This window comes from Micromesistius poutassou, assembly GCF_964030765.1.
Source record: "Micromesistius poutassou genome assembly, chromosome: 1".
Lineage (NCBI taxonomy): Eukaryota > Metazoa > Chordata > Actinopteri > Gadiformes > Gadidae > Micromesistius > Micromesistius poutassou.
In genome coordinates this window covers 4275689-4296503 of record NC_140271.1, presented here as the reverse complement: position 1 = coordinate 4296503, position 20815 = coordinate 4275689, and the positions used below count along the sequence as shown (strand labels likewise).

The 20815-nt window shown below is 50.5% G+C and overlaps 2 protein-coding genes across 2 annotated transcripts in view; one reads left to right on the top strand and one right to left on the bottom strand.

Annotated features, from left to right (window-relative positions):
• The window catches only part of camsap3 (calmodulin regulated spectrin-associated protein family, member 3), a 22639-nt gene extending 11351 nt beyond the window's left edge, over window positions 1–11288 (top strand). The window contains exons 3-17 of the mRNA XM_084488319.1: window positions 2646–2786; window positions 3140–3226; window positions 4618–4756; window positions 4879–5018; window positions 5246–5330; window positions 5452–5491; window positions 5572–5633; window positions 5882–5954; window positions 6057–8166; window positions 8523–8647; window positions 8936–9225; window positions 9386–9470; window positions 9896–10014; window positions 10121–10239; window positions 10411–11288. Coding sequence (XP_084344445.1) covers window positions 2646–2786; window positions 3140–3226; window positions 4618–4756; window positions 4879–5018; window positions 5246–5330; window positions 5452–5491; window positions 5572–5633; window positions 5882–5954; window positions 6057–8166; window positions 8523–8647; window positions 8936–9225; window positions 9386–9470; window positions 9896–10014; window positions 10121–10239; window positions 10411–10710 — 3915 coding nt within the window. The 3' untranslated portion in view covers window positions 10711–11288. The remainder of the gene's footprint in view (window positions 1–2645; window positions 2787–3139; window positions 3227–4617; window positions 4757–4878; window positions 5019–5245; window positions 5331–5451; window positions 5492–5571; window positions 5634–5881; window positions 5955–6056; window positions 8167–8522; window positions 8648–8935; window positions 9226–9385; window positions 9471–9895; window positions 10015–10120; window positions 10240–10410) is intronic.
• Window positions 11289–12908: 1620 nt separating this feature from the next.
• nr5a5 (nuclear receptor subfamily 5, group A, member 5) lies at window positions 12909–18477 on the bottom strand. The gene is made up of 7 exons (XM_084488269.1): window positions 18032–18477; window positions 16872–16987; window positions 16319–16460; window positions 15188–15927; window positions 14961–15080; window positions 14722–14869; window positions 12909–14253 (listed from the first exon to the last, which is right to left on the bottom strand). The coding sequence occupies exons 1-7, from the start codon at window positions 18144–18146 to the stop codon at window positions 14015–14017; spliced, it is 1620 nt and encodes a 539-aa protein (XP_084344395.1). The 5' UTR covers window positions 18147–18477; the 3' UTR covers window positions 12909–14014.
• Window positions 18478–20815: the final 2338 nt, after the last annotated feature.

Genomic DNA, 20815 nt, shown 5'->3' with positions numbered 1-20815 from the left:
TCTCTCTTATATATATTTATTTATATATATTTTGTTTCTGTATCCAATACCCTTATGTCATCCCCCGGCTGGACCAGACAACTTCATGTCAGCCGACGAGCGATGTCAGACACGCAGCCGGCACGCACTCTAGCCTCGGAAATGGAGTTGTTGTTCTTTTTTAGTTTTTTTTTTTTTTAGGGCAGGCGAGCCGGAGCCACCTAACTCAATGAGTGAGTGACTGCACTACAGTACTCCACAGAGATTGAGTACTCTCTCTCTCCCCCCCCCCCCACCCCCGAAGCTATTTGACAGGCCTCTGCTGGCGTAGCCTGCACTGCTGCGCTGTCCCCTAGTTCAGGGTCCACGCAGGTCAGCACTTTACATCAAGGCTGAGTAGACAAACACGTGGACGGGAGCGCTGCCTTCAAACTGTGCAAACGGTGTGTGTGTGTGTGTAGTGCAGTGCTGAGAACAAAGGGGGACAGTCTCAAGGCCTTTTCGGACAGTCTCAAGGCCTTTTGGGCGGAATTCATAAGCAGTGAAAGGCCACAGGGACGGGTTTGCACCGATTAGGATTAAATCGCCAAACAGAGGGATTGCAAGAATGACCCCTTTGGCTGGAATGTGTTTTTCTGGGACCTGCCAGTCCTCCCCCTGTTGGCTGGAGGTTGTTGCAACATTAAGCTTGTTGTGGTTAGGCTGCGGCGGGCCCCTTTTCTCTGCCACTCGGGACAGAAGGAAAACGGTCTCTCAATAAAACGCGATGACCAATCGAAACGGTCACTAGAGAAGGGGAGGATAGGACACGTTTTTTGGGCCGGCTCGGCTCAGAAGGAAGTAGAGGTAGCAAATCGAGTGATCAGGTGTCCTGCTGGTTGGAAAACAAGCGCTGTGTTGTGAAATGTGCTTGGGGAGGGTCACATGCAGGTCCATAGTTCTTACTTTTTCACGGTTCAAAACTACATATCCCTTTGTTGTGCTAAAAACTGGTTTTGACCTGTACAGCAGTGGAGTCACACAGTAGATATACAGAAATGTTGTCAACTATAAAAAAGCTTACTACAATTAAATAGTACTACAATTAAATGACTCTAAGAAGACCTGAACCATGGGATAAGTTGTGTCCAATGTAAACTACGCATGCCGTCGAAATGGTGTTGATAGTCCCCGGAGCAGGCAAAGGCAAGTTGACTAAATAAACAAGGAAGAAAGTGTGTGTTCTTAAACCTAGAGCGGTGGCATTCCTGCCTACGTGTGTCACCTGAATTAATACTTTACCCGTGCGCTCTTCGACCACTTCTCTGACATTGATTAAGTCTGTCTGTTTGGTATAAACAAGCTTCTTGCTCTTCCGTTTGGGTCAAAGGTCGTTCTGTGGCACTGGCTCCATACTGATAGAGGCAAACGTTGCGAAACAGGGTTATTAATCCATCAACCTCAATCGTATGACAAATGGTGAAAGCATCCCAACACACACGGACCTTCATTCCTTTTTTACCCAAGTGTGTGTCTTGTCTTTAATACGATCAAAGCCTTGACTAGCATAAACCCAGACGACAGGCACTAGTCTGTGACCGGTGCCAGCGTCGCTAATGAGTTAACAGTCTTGGAGCAGTTAAGGCGCTCGCCCTGACTGATCAAGTGGTGCTGTGTGGGTCCCTTTTAATGGGCTCTGAGCATTACAACAAAAAGCCTCCACAAGGAAATCTCCGCTGCGGAGGCAAAGAGGAAGCACCAATTATCCATGGTTGGTTTTGCGTGTATTTTAGTTATGCATAACTTGGCATCCATGTTAAAATATTAATTTGTCGTGGTGTTTTTCTTTTTTTTTCCACCACCTGTGTGCTTTGTTGTTGTTTTGAAATTGTACAGGCTGACAAAGAGTTCTGTATTTGCGTGGAAATTCTTGTCGCCTGAGCAGCCTCCAACGCACGCGTTCGAACTATGGAAAATCACACACTGTAGCAAAGAATACAAATGAGTTTCATCTGGCCGGCCGGCCAGTTCACCGTTTGAAATGCAGTGAGGCTGCAACATGAGTCACACTACAGGCATATTGTGTTGGAAACCCGAGAAGGAAGAGGCAAAAGGGGTAATTCATCTGAAGACGGCATAGAAAGGGAAGACTCTTGCATGAGAGTTCCGGTAATGTCAACATGTCTATATCAATTATATTTGAATCCATTTCACCCTGAAGTGGCGTACGGTGGGGGAGGAGGGTTCTAAATGCCAGGATGGTGTAAACTTTATCGAGCAGGTATTCTGCGCAATGTGGTTTGCAGGTTATAACCGGTTATATCGACTGTTAAAGATTTAAATGAGACGCATGAAACAATAGGAACATATTTGGTTAGTCATCAAATGTTACTGTGTGGCATACCCTGGAATTCAATATTGTTGTGGGGATTAGTGCTGACTCAGAGTGGCCCGCTGGCGACCTCTGCTGTCTGAACAGTGTAAACACCCTCTTATTTGCTGCAGTATGCGCTACTTATATGCCTGTACCGCATGTGCACTGTGACAAAAGCCTTCAAGTCACGTAGATGGAAATGGCCTACGATTGAGTTACGGTTAATTGACAGCTCTTTGACCGATGTGTGATCTTTGTCCTTGTTCCTCCCATATCCCCCCCCCCCCTCCCCCCGCTGATCCGATTGGTGCAGAGTGCCCACCTGGCCTTGATGGACGCCCTCATGGCGGTGGGTGCCATGGAGACGGTGGTCACGGTGACGGCACGGGGCGCCGCGGAGCTGCTGGGAGGAGGGTCCAGCTGGCAGGAGCCGCTGCTCCACTGGGTGAACGAGGTGAGGGAGAGGCCACGGACGTCTGCTTTAGGCCCGGCGCAATGGCTCGCTTTTCTTATTGTTTTTATTAGAAGCCCCTTGTGTGTCACCCTTGTGTGTCACTCGATTAAACATTTCGGGGTGTTGGGTGTTTTTTTTAATTTTGTATATGACACGTTTTCTGCGTTGTGTGAGGTAAAGAAATGAATAATGATGATAATAATAATAATAAATGGGATTTATATTGCATTTTTCTAGGACTCCCAAGTTCAGTTGTGTTTTTGTGGTTTGTTGACTTTGTCATTTGTAGCTAGTCTATTGATCTGACTCTGACCAGCGTGCGGTGCGTTCAAGGCTGTTCCGTCTTTCTCCAGTTAAACCAAAAGCTGAGACGGGCGGAAGAAGGGAGCCGAGACGATCCGGCCCAAACCATCCCCGAGCCCGAGTCCGTGCAGCCCTCGGTGAGCAGTCCCTTCCACCTCCGCCTGAGCCGCGGTTGTTGACGCTTTCACTCTGGCTCGCTCCACGAACGCATGTCTGTCTCTTTGGGAGATTAGCCTTTTTAACCAGGACATAAAACGTTTACAAGCACTAGTCTTAGCATGATACTTGACCTGTATTTGCGGCCCGACTTGTACACAACAAGCGTAACGCTATTTATACCAAATTAATGTTGGGATGACTTTGTGGCTTGTGTGTAGGTTGGGCTTTATCCGTATTTCTTTATCGGTGCCATCTTCACAACCCTCTCTCCCTGTTTCTTCTAGTTGTCGTTAATACCTGTCCTATCCTCCGTTTGTCCATTTTCCTTTCTGTCTGTCTCTCTCTTGTCGGTCTCTCCGTCTCCTGTGCTTTGCCCTCCCCGTCTCTCGACAGTGTCCTACTCGCTGGTATTGGAAACTTGTTCCTGTAAGTTCCTTTTTTCCCTCCCCTCCTGCTAGCCCCCCCCCCCCCCTTCCCTATCCCCATCGCTCCGACCTCTCCATTCGCTCTCTCTCTCTCTCTGTCTCCCTCTCTCTCCCCCGGGAGCAACAGGAAGGTCAGGTCAGGTGTGGTCCTCATCTCTGTGCGCTCTGCCGCTGTGTGCGATGCATGCGGGCGTGGCTCCTCCCTCCTGCCCCGTGGTCTGCATGGGACGGCACGCGCCACACGCCGCGCCGTGGATGACCTCACACCGCGTTCACACCCACCTCCGTCCGTCAAACGGATCGACGTATCCATGCGTTTTCCCGGGTTGCATTACAAAGGCACTTTTCATTGGACAGCGTATTTGCGTATATTTGCACAACGCGATCTGATTGGCCGACGGGTTCCGTGGCTGCCTGAAAAGTTGAACATCTCTCAACTTTTTGACGCAGGCGGTCCCACAATGCATTTCGAGAGCGCCCCCCCCCCCCCCCCCACGCAAAGTCAATGAGATCCGTCGCCGGACGGAGGAAGTGAGAACGCGGCGTCACAAGTGAGGGAGCGAACAGTCCTCTGTCGACGACAGTGTGAGGCTGCGCTGCACTGTGTGTGTGTCTGTGAGGCACCGACCTGCCCTAGTAACTTCTCTACACTCTCCTCCTCTCGCCCGCTCCCTCTCTCTCTCTCGCCTCATGAGACCCTCACATGCCCCACTTGTTCCTTTTTTTTTTTTTTTTTTTTCTGCTCGGATTCAATTACTCCCCTCGGCTCTTTCCGTTTGCCTGCCTGTCCTTCTTTTCTTCGTTATCCGTGAGCATGGTGTGTTTTTGGGTACCGTTCTGTACATTGCCATGAGGCTGATGGTTTTGTCTCTATGGTAACATTTGTGTCCTATGTTGAGATTGGAGATTTTTTAAGTCTCTCTTCCCTGCTTTTGCTTCCTCAGCTGCGGTATAGGAAGGATAAGACACAGTCCAGACAGAAACCCGTTTTCCCGATAGTGAATGAGGTCAAAGACCTGTCTACCGGCTGTGCTGTTGTAGCTGTAATGCACTACTACTGCCCCGATCTGTTACGACTTGAAGGTAATGGCGAGACGTTGCTTTTGAGCTTCAAAGTGCGCAAGAATAGAACCCGTTAAGTTTCTGCTGTTTTTTTTTCAGCTGGTTTCCTAATGGTGCCTCTTTGTCCGCTCCCTCCTCGATAGATGTTTGTATGAAAGATGCCATGTCCACAGCAGACAGCTTGTCCAACCTGCATTTCATCCGTGAGTTCTGCGAAAGTTGTTTAAAAAGCTGCTGTTCCTTGGCACTGGAAGATATGCTTTACGCACCACCAGAGCTTCAGGTACACACGCATGGCTACCTACACTCACTCACTCACTCACTCACTCACTCACTCACTCACTCACTCACTCACTCACTCACTCACTCACATATTCGCTGTCAAATGCAAACACCCTCGGGCACAGAACATTCTGCACTTGCACTTGTACTAATTCCTTCCAATGTTTGCTGTCTGTGACAATTCCCGTTCTGGTTGAGACTGTAACATTGCGGTTGTCATGTGTGTAGTGCAACTGGCTGAGCTTCCTCGCCGAGCTGCTGAACTGGTTTGAAGTACGAAGGCCAGAGTTTGTCCAACCCAGAGACTCGTCAGGTGAGCGAAGCCCATTACCAGCTCGTTTGTGACATCTAGCTGTGATCGCTGAGGCGTTACCGACACGGGGATCAGTTCAGAGCGTGAGTGATCTAATGCCAGGGGTTTTCTTGTCCACTAGATGGCTCCAGAGCAGCAGTGCCGGCCGGCTCCAGTAAGAGGTACACAGGCGTCCTTCCACATGACCGTGAAGTTCTCGGTAAAACTGAAAAGTATGCCAATCTTTTTTTATGTTTTCCAGCGGCTCACCTTCAATCTTTAGGAAGCCCTTCGTTCCCATCTCGTCCCACTTGTCCCAGTCAGGTGAGCGGAACTGCGATTTGCTCTTTTTTGGTGTTCCGTGTATCTGCACTAGTCTCCCTATCGTTTGTTGTAAAATGTCATTCTCGCCCTTATTGATGTTTTGAATGCGCAAACATGTTTTTCCTATATTTTTGGATTCGATTTTGATTGTGTTCATCCCTGAGTGTTAAGCATGCCTTACATTTTTTGTCTGTGTTTGTGTTTTTGTTTGTCTGTGTGTGTGTGTGTGTGTGTCCCAATGTACTCAGGACCTTTGACTCAGTCTACCTCACTGTCTCATCTAGAAAATGCAGGAAAGACAAAGATCAGGAAACCCCTCAGGTAGGCCCCCCCGGGAGACATCCCCACGACTCCATCCCAACGGCACATCTGTTGGCCTTGTGTGCTCATCCTTAACGTCTCTCTGTCTCCCCCCCCACCCAGCCGCCCCCTGTCAGCCGTCTCCTTCAGCATCCCGTTCGGCCTGGACAGCGACGTGGACGTGGTGATGGGCGACCCTCTCATCACGCGCTCCGTCAGCTCGGATCAGCTCACCCCGGCCGGTCGCCCGGCCGCGACCAGGGGCCTCTTCGCCGGCCCCGAGGACGTCGCCCACCCGCTGCACAGACCCAACGGCCCCCAGCGGGCCTCGTGGGTCACCCAGAGCCCCAGCGCCAACGCCCCGCGGCTGGCGGAGAACGGCCACCGGGAGAGCGAGACGGGCGAGCTGCCCACCATCGAGGAGGCCCTGCAGATCATCCACAACGAGAGCAAGCTGGAGCCCCGCCTGCACCCGGACGGCGCGCCCGACGGCTTCTACCTCCACTCCCCCGACGACCAGGCGGGTGGGGGGGGGCGGCACGCCGGCGGCGTCCCCGCCCCCGTCAGCTGCTCGGCGCCCTCGCGCTCGGGGATGATGTACCAGCCGGCGGCGGAGCCCCGGGAGCCCGTGCGCACCCGGAACCCGTCCGAGGGCTCCCGGGACGACGACTCGGTCCTCAGGGACGGCAGCGTGGACTCGGACGCCTCGGAGGACCCGCCCAAGACCCCAGCGGCTGCCGCCGCCGCCGCCGCCACGCCCCCCTACCGGAGCCACGGCAAGGAGCCGTCGGACAGCGGCGTGAAGATGACCAGCTTCGCCGAGCGCAAGAAGAAACACGGCCTCGAGTCCCCCAAAGCCGGCGAGCCTCCCGGCGGGGCCCCGGGCGGGGCCCACGCCGCCGCCGCCGCCGCCACCGCCGCCACCGAGGAGGGCCCGGGCAAGAGCCCGAAGCTCACCAACGAGATGTCGGAGCTGGGCGTGCGGCTGGAGGAGAAGCGCAAAGCCATCGAGGCGCAGAAGAAACGCATCGAGGCCATCTTCGCCAAGCACCGGCAGCGGCTCGGCAAGAGCGCCTTCCTGCAGCTGAAGAAGGAGCAGCGGGAGGACGAGGGGCCCGAGGAGAACGGCCAGGGGGGGGGCCCCCTCGCCGCCGCCGCCGCCGACGGGGACCTGACGCTGGAGGAGAGGCTGGCCCGCATGGAGGAGGAGGAGGAGAAGGAGCACGACAAGCGGCGCCCCTCGAGGGACGAGGACGGCGACAAAGCCGGGGTCCGGGCCGACAGGAAGGCGGCGGCGGCGGCGGCGCCGCTGGGCGACTACAACAACGCCGTGTCCAAGCTGACGGCGGCGCTGAGCTCCCTGCAGAGCGACATGCAGCGGCTGTCGGACCAGCAGAGCCAGCTGATCCGGAAGAAGCCGGCGGCGCCCAGCAACCGGTCGTGGGTCATCCCGCCCAGCCCCAAGACGTCCACGCCGGCGCGCTCGTCCCGCGAGCCCTCCCGGGACCTCAGCTCCGCCGGCGCCGCCGCCGCCCCCTCGTCACCGTCCCCGTCGCGCCGCGTCCCCAGCCACGCCACGCCTCCGCCCAAGTCGCCGCACGCGCACCGCCGGGCCCAGTCGGCCCCGCCGAAGAGCCCCAAGCACCAGCCGGCCCCGCGCCCCCCGCTGGACCTGAAGGGCCCCGGGATGTCCCGGGTGCTCACGGCGCCGCGCAACGTGGACCGCATCCCCCACCTGCGCCGGGTGGACCCCTGGCAGTGCAAGGTGCAGACCTCCTCGTCCTTCACCATCGGCACCGCCTCGGACGACGACGGCCCCGCCGCCGCCGTGTCGGACCTGTACCCCTCCCCCGACCCGACGCCGGCCCACACCCCCGTCTCCACCCCGCCGCTGCCGCCGCTGCGCCTCCCCGCCGCCGAGGACGCCCTGTCGGAGGCGGGCTCCAACGACAACCAAAGCATCTTCAGCATGGAGCTGGACACGCCGCGCAAGGAGCGGCCGGCCGTGGGCGGCAGCAGCTCGGGCGCCCCGTCGGAGTGCTCCTTCGAGAGCGACGCCGCCGCGTCCAACGGCCACAAGCGCGGCAGCCTGATCGAGGTCTCCCTGCTGGGGGCCCGGGGCGACGGGCGGGAGGGCGAGGACGAGGAGCAGGGCCTCCCCGACCCCTTCTCGGACTCCATGAGCGACGTGACGGAGCCCGAGCTGCGCAGCGGCCTGGGGTTCTTCTTTAAGGTATGCCCGCCGGGGAAGGGCGGATGGTTTTTGTCGTCGTCGAATGGATTTATTAAGGTATTTAAGGTCCAGTGACGCACCGGCAGGCGCGGGTGTGATCAGCCGTTACGAGCCGTTTTGGAAAAATCGGTCTGTTATGACATCACAGGTGGGCGTGGTCCACCTAGACGTGTTGCTGGGATAGATCGGTCCCGCCGGCCTACCCCGGTGGACCGTCGCACACGTCGCTCGTCTGTCCGTCACACATCACAGGTGGACACGGCCACCTGTGATGTCATAACCGACAGATTTTCCAAAACGGCTCGTAACCTGGTGGCATTGTTTTTGTTTTTTTCCGTCGGCGTGGCGCTGAGCAGGACGACCAGGTGCGGCCCGAGGACGAGATGGCCCAGCGCCGCGCCGCCCTGCTGGAGAAGCAGCAGAAGCGGGCGGACGAGATGAAGAAAAAGAAGCTGGAGCAGGAGAAGGAGAAGGAAGCCAAGTAGGGACGCGCTTTATGAAATGAAGAGTCGATCGATCGATGATTGATTGATTGATTGATTGAATGAACTGATTATGGTTCTGATAACTCGTGAATGTTTTGTTTTAGTGCTGTATCAAGGACATCGAATAAATACAATTCTGCTTCTGGCTTTTAGGTGAAAGGACGACTATAAGTCGTTTGTTTTCACCGATCATCAAAAGATCAGAGTGGATGAGTCTGCTCGTCCTGGCGCTTTTTTTTATTAACCCACTGAATCTGACTTCATCTGAACCCCCCCCCCCTCAGCCGGCCCGCGTGGATGACCATCGAGGGCTGGGGCGACAAGGGGGACTCCCGGCCTTCCACCCCGGGTACCCCCACGGGGTCGAGCACCCCCACCGCCGAGGGGACGCCCCAGCGCCGGGGCGACTTCACGCGGCTGGAGTACGAGCGCCGGCACCAGCTGAAGGTCATGGAGGACCTGGGCAAGGTGCTGAGGCAGAAGCCCACCACCGTCCGCGGCGTCAAGAACCGGCCCAAGACCGTCTTCCGAGACGACTCGGGCCTGTCCCGCAGCCCCGCCAAGGGATTCATGGGTAGGCACACACCCCCCCCCCCCCCTCCACCCCCCACCCACCCCCAAGAAAAAAAATTCAGATTTCGACCGTCCCGATTCATCAATGTCATTTGCTCTGGTTTTTCTATTGTTATTCATTCAAACTCTCGCCCGTCCCTCCCTCCCTCGCTCCCTACCAGAAACCAGGTTGAACAAGCAGTACTCCCACTCCACCATGAACCTGTCTTCAGTGGCCAACGACCTGACCGTCAGGAAGTCCCCCAGGTAGCTGTCAAAGTTAAAGCAACTTTGGAAGCCTCTATTATTATTATTATTATTATTATTATTATTATTATTATTATTATTATTATATTATTTAAGAAAATAACATCCGTGCAAAAAAGAGTAGCTGTGTGCACAGCCCACCTTCTGGCCAGGTGCAGGACACATGAAATCAAGTGAAAGAAATGTAATGTCTGCTTAAGCTCCCAGATTTATTTATTCATGTATTTATTTATTAATTAAAAAGTTAGCTGGAATGTCGCAATGTTTCGACCTAAATATGGGGCGCTTAAGCAGTGCTGCGGACATTACATTTCTTTCAGCAAATAACATCCCCCCCCCCCCCCAATGAGTCCCACTGTTAACATGACAACCAGAGAAGCATCTGTTCTCCGTCTCAGTCCGTTCCGTTCTCCTCTCTGCTCCAGCCGCTCTCACTCGCCCGGCAGGCGAAGCTCTCCGGGCCGAGTGAGCTCCCAGAACGGAGACCGGGACTGGGAGAACGGCTCTACCATCTCCTCCCCGGCCTCCATACCGGAGTACACCGGTGAGCCGTCTGTCTGTCTGTCTGTCTGTCTGTCTGTCTGTCTGTCTGTCTGTCTGTCTCTTTCGTATGCTAAACGTCCTTTTTCAAACGCCGTTTGTTTTCCCAGGGCCCAAGCTGTACAAGGAGCCCAGCTTCAAGTCAAACAAGTTCATCATCCACAACGCTATCTCCCGCTGCTGCCTGGCGGGGAAGGTCAACGAACCGCAGAAAAACAAGATTGTAGAGGTAAGCCGTCCCCCCCCCCCCCGTCCCGTCCCCCCCATTACAGAGTCCAAACTGTCCCCCACTGTGTACACTTTCACTTACATAAACTCGTCGTCACACTCCCTACCCTCCCCCTCTCATCGTGTCCCTTCTCCTCCCCCCCCCCCCCGCCCCCCCCAAAAAACCAATCAGGAAATGGAGAAGAGCCCGGCCAACCACTTCCTCATCCTGTTCCGTGACGCCAGCTGCCAGTTCCGGGCGGTGTACACCATGAACGCCGAGACGGAGGAGATGGTGCGGCTGACCGGCGTGGGGCCGCGCGTCATCGGGCCCGACATGGTGGAGTCCATCTTCAAGTACAGCTCGGACCGCAAGCAGTTCACCGCCATCCCGTCCAAAACCATGTCCATGAGCGTGGACGCCTTCACCATCCCCGCGCAGCTCTGGCAGAAGCGCCCGGGCACGCCCAAGAAGCTAGGCACTCCCAAATAGCCCCGCCTTCCCCTCCCCTAACCTCACCTCACCTCACCTGACATGAAAGGCAAGCAACACAAGGACACACTCTCTCCTCTCAGTGGAGTTCTCCCCCCACCCCCTCCTCCCCGTCCTCCCCCTTTTTAAAAGCCCCCATCTTCCTCCAGGTACAGCATGAGGGTTGTGGAGTTGAGGGCTTGCTGCTAGGCAACGGTCTGGACCGGCCGGTCGGTTGGGGGTGGGTGGGGTGGGGTGGGGTGGGGGGGGGGGGGGGCGACACTCCGCTTGCCAGCCACGGGCCGCGACGACGGTCAACGAACCCAGAACTATTGCCATCCCTTCGAAAGCCCTCGCGCCGTAGATCGCGGTTCCCCCCCCCCCCTCGAGCTGACGGTCGCGAGACCGGCCAGTTTTACCCGCCTTGCGAAAAAGCGTTAAAAAAAAAAAAAAAAAAAAGATATACTGTGTATCGATATCTAAAACCTGGTGTTATCCAGACGGACAATCAAATGCTGCGTTGTCCTTCTTGCTCATCCTTTGCCGATGCCTTGCTGTTCCAGCGACCCATGGTCAGCTCTGTGAGAAGAGTCATGCTGCCCCACCACTGCCCCCCCCCCCCCCCCCCCACCCCCCAACCCCGTAATAGAGCCAGGTGGAGTCAGAGTCAATTCTGCTCCTTCCCATTTCACCCCAGCCCCCACCTTTCCCCCCCCCCGATGCTTTTTCATCTCCTGAGAGCAGGGCCTCAACTCTCAGGTAGGGCTGGAATGAACCGCGGGTAACACTACTCTCGTATGAATGTAGGGTACACACACACACACACACTAACACACACTAACACACACACACGCTAACACACGCACTGATTCCATAACTGGGGGTGTTTTGATTGGTTGGCCCAGACCAGGAAGTACTGTAGGAGAGGTGGCTGTTTCTGATGGGGAGGAGGGTGGGGGTGGTGGGGTGAGTGGTGATGTATGTGGCGTTCAGCATCCACTCTGCCTGTGCCCTCAGGGATAGTGGGGTTCCGCTTTCGGCTGTCTGTCCGTCGGCTGTAGACGTCTGGATGTTTCTTTGTTAAGAATAAATCAAAATATTCATTCTGACCTGTGTTTTGCTGGACGAATTGCCACATCTTTTTTTGCGAGGGGAAAAAAAAACGAAAATGAAGATCCACTCCTACAGTTTTTTTTCCTACAATGTCATTGAAGGACGGCTTTATTCTGTGTCTCCGCAACACGGACGTGGGAACCTGGAAATCAGTTTGGGTTTAATATATGATGAATTCAATTTTTCGCATTATTTCTTTCATTTTGACACTGAGTTTTGTATACAAGTAAGTTGAACATTTGTAAGCTATTAATAAGCTAGCCTGCCGCTTAAGCATTTAGTTGAGAAGTATGTCCGGGGTGGCCAATGAGCGAGCCGTGAGGAGAAATGGTGCTGTGTCACATGAAAACGTGCTTGAGAACTCCTCTGAATCTAGGACGAATAAAGTACTCTAGTTCATGAACAAGCTGTTTTCACATTGTGTACTGCCCTTGTGTTGTGTGTGAGTGTGTCCTTGCGGCGAACGGTGAGGTCCACTGGGCGATGAGGGATGATTTATGAATGCACCAGCCCTACCCACCCCCCCCCCCCCCCCTCCTACTCACAGCAGCCCTCCTCTGAGGCTTGGGCAGAATGTAAAAAAAAAAAAAAACATGTTGTCTCGCCATTCTGCTCATCCGATTGGGGGAAATACAGGAACTCTTGACCCTATGATTTGCTGTGTTCAGCAGGGCAACATGGCCACAAAAATCAATGCCCCCCCCCCCTCCTCCTCCATTTACGCCTTCCTAAGCACTGCAGGAGGTGGCTGTTGCACCGCAGTCCTGCATCCCATTGCCACTTTAACATCTCATACTGCCGCCAATCGATGTATAGAGTTGACATGAGATTAATTTTTTAGTGCTGTAGAAAATACCCGGGGGGGGGGCGGTGGGGGGGGCCATCCATGGTAAGGATTTTTTGGAAAAACTGAGGTGGTTACTATGGTGTGATCCAGCGTGTATGGAAGTAGAGATGTTTGTATATAATTGTTTGTAAAAAAAAAAAAGAAGAAGAAATCTATGGTAGGTGAACACAATCTGTGCAATAGTTCCATGTTCCACCAGGGTTTATTTATTGGGTATGGATTAGACGGTGGGTTAGATGTGTATGTTCAGATTCTATTATTTATGTCCTTTTTTTTTGCCGCCGTGGTGATTCACTCTTCTTAATTTCATAGACTCCATGTTGTATCCCATTCTTATTATTTTGCTGTGTCATCATGTCTGAGGTGCCAGAGTGGCTGTGTTCATTTCATGTTATTTCAACTGTTATCAAGAATACAAATTTTTCTCCTGGAAACTGAACCACAAAAATTAAAGAATCCTTTTTAAATCATCTTGTGTTTACATCCATTTTGAGTTTATTAACCCATTATTTACATTCCATATTTGTTTGTAGTTAAAGTGTAGTCAAATTAAATATCAACAGATGTTAATGTTTTGTTAATACTTTAATACTAAAACAAGGAATGTAAAACATTCTGGATGAACTGATGGCTCAAAACCTTCTGAAATATATTAAATGCTATAGGCCTACGTCGTTCAACTTTACTATCATCAGGGGGGCTCTGTTGAATACTGCAAGGCAAATGCTGATATATTTACACTTTGAAAAATAGAAATTCCTCTGTCCAAAGACTGCCCATGTGGACACAAACATTGACAAATAGAAAGCGCAATGGTCCACGATATGGGTTACCTAAAACCAAAACATGGCTCGGATCAAAAAAGAAAAATATGGGATCTGGATATAGATATATTCTTTTCTTGGTGCTAAAACAGCAGTCTACAGAATCAACTGATTTGAAGGTGACATATTAGACCACCAGGTGTGAGTGTGATTAGCCGTTACAAGCCGTTTTGAAAATCTGCCTCTTCTGACATCATAGGTGGGCGTGTGCACCTAGATGTATGACGGATAGATGAGCAACGTTTGGTACGGTCCACTGGGTCGGCTGGTGGACTAATCTATCCAGCAACACATCTAGGTGGACACGCCCACTTGTGATGCCAGAAGAGGCCGATTTTCAAAACTGCTCGTAACGGCTAATCACACTCACACCTGGTGGTATAACATGTCACCTTTAAATCCAATTGCAGTGATTTTAGTTTGCGAAAAATAAAAAGCTGTTCTAAACACCCATCCAGAGGTGTGTGTGTGTGTGTGTGAACGTGGGCTGCAGTCGGTGACCTCCGGGGACCGCCAGAGAGGAACGCGCACGTCCACCGCCTCAGCTGTGCTTGGTGTGGAGCATCTCGGTGAGCAGGGAGTTGCAGGGCAGGTCTCCCAGCAGGTGGCGCTGGTACAGGTACTCCTCCAGCTGCAGGCTGATGCTGCGCACCTCGGGCAGACGGAGCAGCAGCTGGCCGAACTTGTCGGACTGGCCGCGCTGCGTGTGCTCCATCAGGGCCCTGTTCACCTGCTCCTGGGTCTTCTCCACCTGCCTGCGGCTCTGGATGGACTTCACGTCTGACACACAGGAATACAGTTTACAGACACGCAGGTGTTGACCCTTGAGGGAGCGGTCATAGAGTTCATAGTGTTGTCATGGGTGGCCTGAGTTTATCGTGTTTATCTTGTTGACACTGTCGTTGTGCACGCGTGAGCCTGGAGGCAAGCGCCCACAATTCAGGCTGGCCAATCGTAAGGCGCTTCATGCTGTGATTGGTCAGATTGGTCTTGACAAGAGTCCAAAGGGCAGCTGAATGAACCAATGTCTGGCTGCAAACATGATTCTGATTACAAGAGGAATTTAGGGAACTAGACTGAACCCAATGCATTGGGTCAGACCAGATCACAGAAAACTGTATTGGCCTGCTAGTCACAAGACCAACACACAAGTATTAGTCTGCGTATTAGTCTGCAACCTCTCAGATCCCAGGTGCTTTTTTGGTGGTCAAAACCTCTCTCTCTATATATTTGTTCTGGGGGGCTCACCTGGGTTGAATAAAACTAGGTATTTGAGGCAGACAAACTCCTCTTTGTCCAGGTGAAGGGCCTTCAGCTTAGACACCAGGTCCTGGGTCCGTGACACCAGGCTGCTCAGAGTCGACCCTGCCTGGGACTGCACAGTGGACACCTCTATCTGCAAGACAGACACGCCGCCGGTCGGTTGGCCAGCCGTTGCAACGGATGCTCCACGGACATCCCAGAATAGTTTCCCTGCCATGACTCACCTGTTGCCCAGTGACCAGGTAGATGCAGCCCTCCTTCGCATAGGTCACCTGTCTACTCAGGTGGTCCAACACGAGCAGCTCACTCCAGCAGCTCTGCAGCAGCGCCATCTGGTCTTCTACCTGGAGGGGGAACACTACCGACTCTCAATACTCCGACCCCTTCTCTCAGGTCTGTGGTTGCCATCCCGTTCAATAGATACTGTATAAACGTTGCCACTGTTCATTACCTTGAGGTCCTTGAAGAAGGCGCAGTTCCTGGCCCACTCCACGAGGCCAAAGAGCGTCTGGTCCGCCATTTTGCACATGATGCTGAAGGTGTTCAGACAGTCGTGTTTGCCCCGGCTGGCCTGTTCCCTCTGCAGGGAGGCCAGCACCTTGGCACACAGCTGGCCTTCCTCGGGCTCGCCCTTCAAGAGCCGGGCGAGGAAGTTTTCCGTGGGATCCTCGACTGACGTGTGAGGAAAGGGAACCGGGGTGGAAGCCGTCGAACTCGACGCGGAGTTGGAGGCTGACGTTGCTGGGCTTAAGGGTAGGAAGCAATCGCTGGCCATGGAGGAGGACAGTGCGGTCACCAGGGTTAAGCCAGAGCTAAGTGGGTATTCTGTTTTCTCCTGAGGGAATTCACGCATGTTGGGGTGATACAATCCGGTGAAGGGTAGTGCTGTTAGTCCCGTGTCTGTGTTCCCAATGCAGTCCTGGGGCATGATGGCCTCTGACTGATGGCCGGGGCCAGAGGGATAAACCACGTGGGGTTGGTAGAAAGGCTCAGAGGAAAACGGAACGAGTGAGTGATTGGTCATCAGATGGTCACTTTGGGGCACTGGCTGGTGCGTTGGCGTAGTCTCTGTTTTTACCTTGTAGGGGGCAGTGCTTGGTTGGTAATAGACCTGCTGCTTTAATTGCCGGTCTCTGCGATAGAAGGGGCCGAACTTGTTCCTGCCACCCCTCATGCGGTCGGCTCTCACAGCTGTAAGATCAAAAGGTAAGATCACACCGTGAATGTCGTCGATTCGTCATTTCATAACCTCAGTACTTTCAAAACATTGTCTTTGTTGAAATAGAACAAGAGGTTAATTGGGTTGTTTCATGATTATTATGTGAGAGACACTACAGCCCACGGTACACCAGCAGCACTCCGTTTATGAGTTCATAGATTAGTCGCACTCACACAGGAGGGAAGAAGAACTTGAGTGTCAGCGCAACACGGGTGAAGGTGTCGCAACGCAGTGGAATGTGTTTCTACAGGCGGGTGTGCCCAGGTCTTTGATCGCCCGACGTTACATGTCAAACAGCCGGTGTGGATTCTCTCTCTCTACAGGCATACATGTGGTGCTCGGCGGGCGGGCGTGCGTACGTACCCTCTCGCTTCATGCCCACAGCTAAGCACTTCTGGAAGCGACAGAAGGGACAGCGCTTCCTCTGGGACGGGTTCATGGGACATCGCTGTCTCTCCGAGCAGTTGTAGTGCTTGTTGTTCTGTACTGAGCGTTTAAAGAACCCCTAGGGAGGGAGGGAGAGAGAGAGGAGAGAGAAGGAGAGAGAGAGAGAGAGAGAAAGAGAGAGAGAGAGAGAGAGAGAGAGAGAGAGAGAAGGAGAGAGAGAGTAAGAGAGTAAACAGGAGAGACAATGAGGAAATAACAAAGAACGTGGGGACAGTGAGAGAAGAAGAGAGAAATCTAGTGATGTATGTGAAAAAAATCCTGGTTGAAATGAGCTGAATGGTAAATGAGCTGCATTTATATATAACTATCCTGAAATGAACCCATTCATACACATATACATATATATACATATATATATATATATGTAAGATATACACATATATATATATATTGTTTATATATATATATTATATAGTATGTACAGTATATATATGTGCGTCAGATTAACATGGTGGCAGTTTGTGGCTACCTTGCAGCTCTCACAGGTGAGCAGTCCGTAGTGGTAGCCAGAGACTCGATCTCCACACACTGGACAGCTCCCCTGGATCTCTGCCCTGCTCTCAGGCTCTCTCTCCAGGTCCTTAGCTGGGAGATGTTGCCACAAATCAATTAAAATAAAATAAAACATAAATATTGTAAACATGAAGAAAAAAATTATATATTATAATAATAATAGCAGTTCAGTAAATAAAGTAACATTTAATAAAGCATTATATATAAACGTTAAATATAATACAATTCATAAGTTCATATCAAATATGCTAATTATTTTGTCTCGAAATCGAGAAAAAGAGATTTCAACGTCTCTCTCTCTCTCTCTCTGTATATATATATATATATATATATATATATATATACATATATATGTATATATATATATATATATATATATATATATATATATATATATATATATATACATATATATATATATATATATGTATATATACATATATAAACATACTATGACATATATTTTAAACATCTTATATGTTTTAATATTATTTCTAATGTTAGCTTATAGACAACCTCTATGGCGGCTGAATTTGAGTCGATTTTGTTTTGTTTTTGTTTGGACTGTTTTTGCTATTATTTACATCACAATTGAATAGCATAACCTTGAAGGCAAAGACATAGAAAGCTTCGTCATTAGATGAGCTTGATTGCTCCAACGATTGCTTGTTACATTCACCGTCTTATCAACCAGATAAGTACAATCACAGACACTGGGCCTTACATAATTTCCGTGAACATACTTGACAAAATATGAGTCATATAATAAGTCATATGGCTATTTCCTCCTCACAGGGTATAATGTACATATATATATATATATATATGATATATAATATATGTAATATACACTGTAAAATATAATTATTAATTCAACCTTTATTGATTCCACAGGTCTCATTGAGTTTAGTCAGCTCGTTTGTGAGAGCAAATATGCATTTTGGTTTATTTACAACTTTTGGTTATTTCCTTTTGTTCTCTTTCACATTGCTTACAGTGTCCGGATGTTCTCCAACATTCCACATGTATTACATTGGCAATAGACCACTCTTCTGCACCATGTCAATCAATCACAAGCCATTGCAGTCTCCCTGGACACCACCGGTGAATACTCACACGTCCGCTCTAGGTACAGAAGCTCGCGGGGGTCGTTGGCCAGAGGCTGGGGAAGCTCCACGTCATAATCCCATAGATCCATGCTGGCTAAGGGGACGCAAGGAAGGATCCTCATACCAGCAGGTGAGAGAGACAGTGACACGGTGAGCGAGACAGAGAGAGAGAGAGAGAGAGAGAGAGAGAGAGAGAGCGAGAGAGAGAGAGAGAGAGAGAGAGCGAGAGAGAGAGAGGCAGCTGGACCTCACAGCCCTGGCGGACAGAGGCCCGCACACAGACTTTGAACCGTGGTGAGTGACCATAAAACTCTTCGGATGGGCACTCCTACTACCTACCAAGCCAGCAGGCAGGACAGCCAGCCAGCCAACCTGCACCGCCTGCTAGTCAGCCAGCTCTACAGCCAGCTCTACAGCCATTCAGTTGGTCAGCCAGCCAGCTGGTCAGTCAACTAGACAAGACAGACAGAGAGACAGTCAACCAGCAGGTCAACAACAACGTTACACAGCCAGTCAGCTAGACAGAGAGACAGTCAGCGGGTCCCCAAATCAGTCAACCAGTCCATCTTGGGGGGAAGGGAGATAGATATCTGCTGAAATGCTTTGTGGACAAACTTGGCAGTATTATACAGCAACAGAAACAATAATCACCCTGGAACAACACTGATAAGATTAGAAGCCAGGATTGTATTATAACTACTTAACATGTAACCCTTTGTGCCTTAAATATGCTCCCACAAGTCAGCCAGATGTATACTTGTGATTAGACAAGTTGGCTAGATTGTTAAATATACAAGTAGGCTATATTGTTATAGTGAATGTAATCCACAAAGGTCTCGTGGATAGGAGCTTTTCTTTGACGGGTTTATGGCTCTTTAACCTTCTCATCACGTTTGGCATGTGAATCTCCTCACAATAATAATGACGGTGGAAGGCTAGATCAGGCCAGGCCCAACGCAGCCTTGCTATAGGCTAGCTTCAGCTCGGCACATGGGTGTCATCAATATACAGATATTAAAGTCCAAGGGTGAATACCTATGACATCATTTTAGTCATATCAAAGAGCTTTATTAAACGTGTCAATCTAATCAGGTCTGTCTTTTATTTCAAATTGTATTACTTTATTACAAGGAAAAATGTAGCCTCATTTCAGGCCTTACGTCAACTCGACAGGAACTTCAAAGTGCCAACGTGACACCTTCAGCGATAGGCGGACATTTTACCTAGAGATGGTAAAACAGTTCTTACCATGGAAGTTACCACTACTGTAAATGCAAGGGCTTTGAGAAGTGGGACATTTGGACATTTGGACCATTTTGTTACCTCACTCTGTGAATGATACTGATTTCACAGAGATTTATTTACATGAAAATCGAGATTGACACTTTAAGTTTGACATGTATGTTTCGAGAGCCATTCCAACCGTTTTTCTTACTACTGACATTGTGTTGGCACAGGGTTGATGGAGATCATTGTTCAAATGTTTGGGTTTCAAGATGTTATGTAGGACTCTTACCGAACAGTATCGCAGCTTCGTTTTTGGCGCCACCTTGTGGTGGCCCTTCGCAACCGCGTAGACAATCATGGATGCGGTCCCAGATGGTGACAAACGGACGGTGTATAAATGTGTGTACAAATGTATTCAATTTCCATTATCCATAGATTTCTTACATCGATGTTTCTTTTTTGTTGTTTACCTTTTAATTTTCAAATATGAAAATAACAAATCAGAACCCCATTAGTATATTTTTCACATATTTTCAACTCGACCTTTCAGTCAGTCAGTCAAAATGTATGTGTATCTTCCAGATAGTGCTGTGGGGAACGTTTCCAGCAGTAGGCTATGTATTTTAACTGCCATAAATATTATTCCTGTCATTATTTAATATGTTTTGGTTTATATTTAAGTATTTAATTTGTTTTTAATGCATCTGAGTTTGCAATATTAGGTAGGAACTAAAGTTTAGTTTCCGTGGCACATGTAGCTACACTTTAAGCCTAAGGTGTAACAGCCAATGCAGGTGAGCAGATGTTCTTTTGGGTATTTTGAACCGGGTACTTTTGCAGAAGAGACCTCATTCCCTCACGGTTATGTGAACTAGTCTATTTTTACATTGTCATACTGTGTCGTTTCACGGTGGATATTGCAGTGGATGTTTGTGGATGGTGAGCTGTCAAGGAGAAGCAATAAATCCATTAGTATCGAGAACCATGATGTCGTTAACATTACCTGGAGGGAGTGATATGTATCCTCCAGAATAGTCACAATTCAACTCATAGGTAGAGAGGAGAATCTGCTCTGGCTGGGGATCATCGTTCCACAATGTAAGTAAATAAATGAAGGTGCTATAACAAGTGTGTTGTTACATAAACACAGTGTTAATCGTGTAGTCGCCTACCCGGATGCGCCCATCTCCCATTCGATTGCCATTTTTGTTTGGATGGGACTCAAGTTTGAAAGTATACAGGATTGAATGACCAGAACTAGTTCTTACAATCGAAGAGGAATGTAATGGACATTGAAAGGACATTTTTGCAAATTGGTTGTGTAGGTCGGCCTACTCTTTCGTTATACGTGCTCTTCGAATAATAGTGATTGTTATGCTCTTGTGCAAAATGTCATGTTTCATGTCTGCACTCGGTACCCCCTAGTGGTCTAGTGGGTAACACATAATTGTTCACCCATTTTTTAATACTTTGGTTACATCCTGCCGAAACCAAATAATACCTGCTGCTTTGGCCATAACGACACATTCTGAAGGAGCGACAATGTGAAATAAGCGGTTTGAGG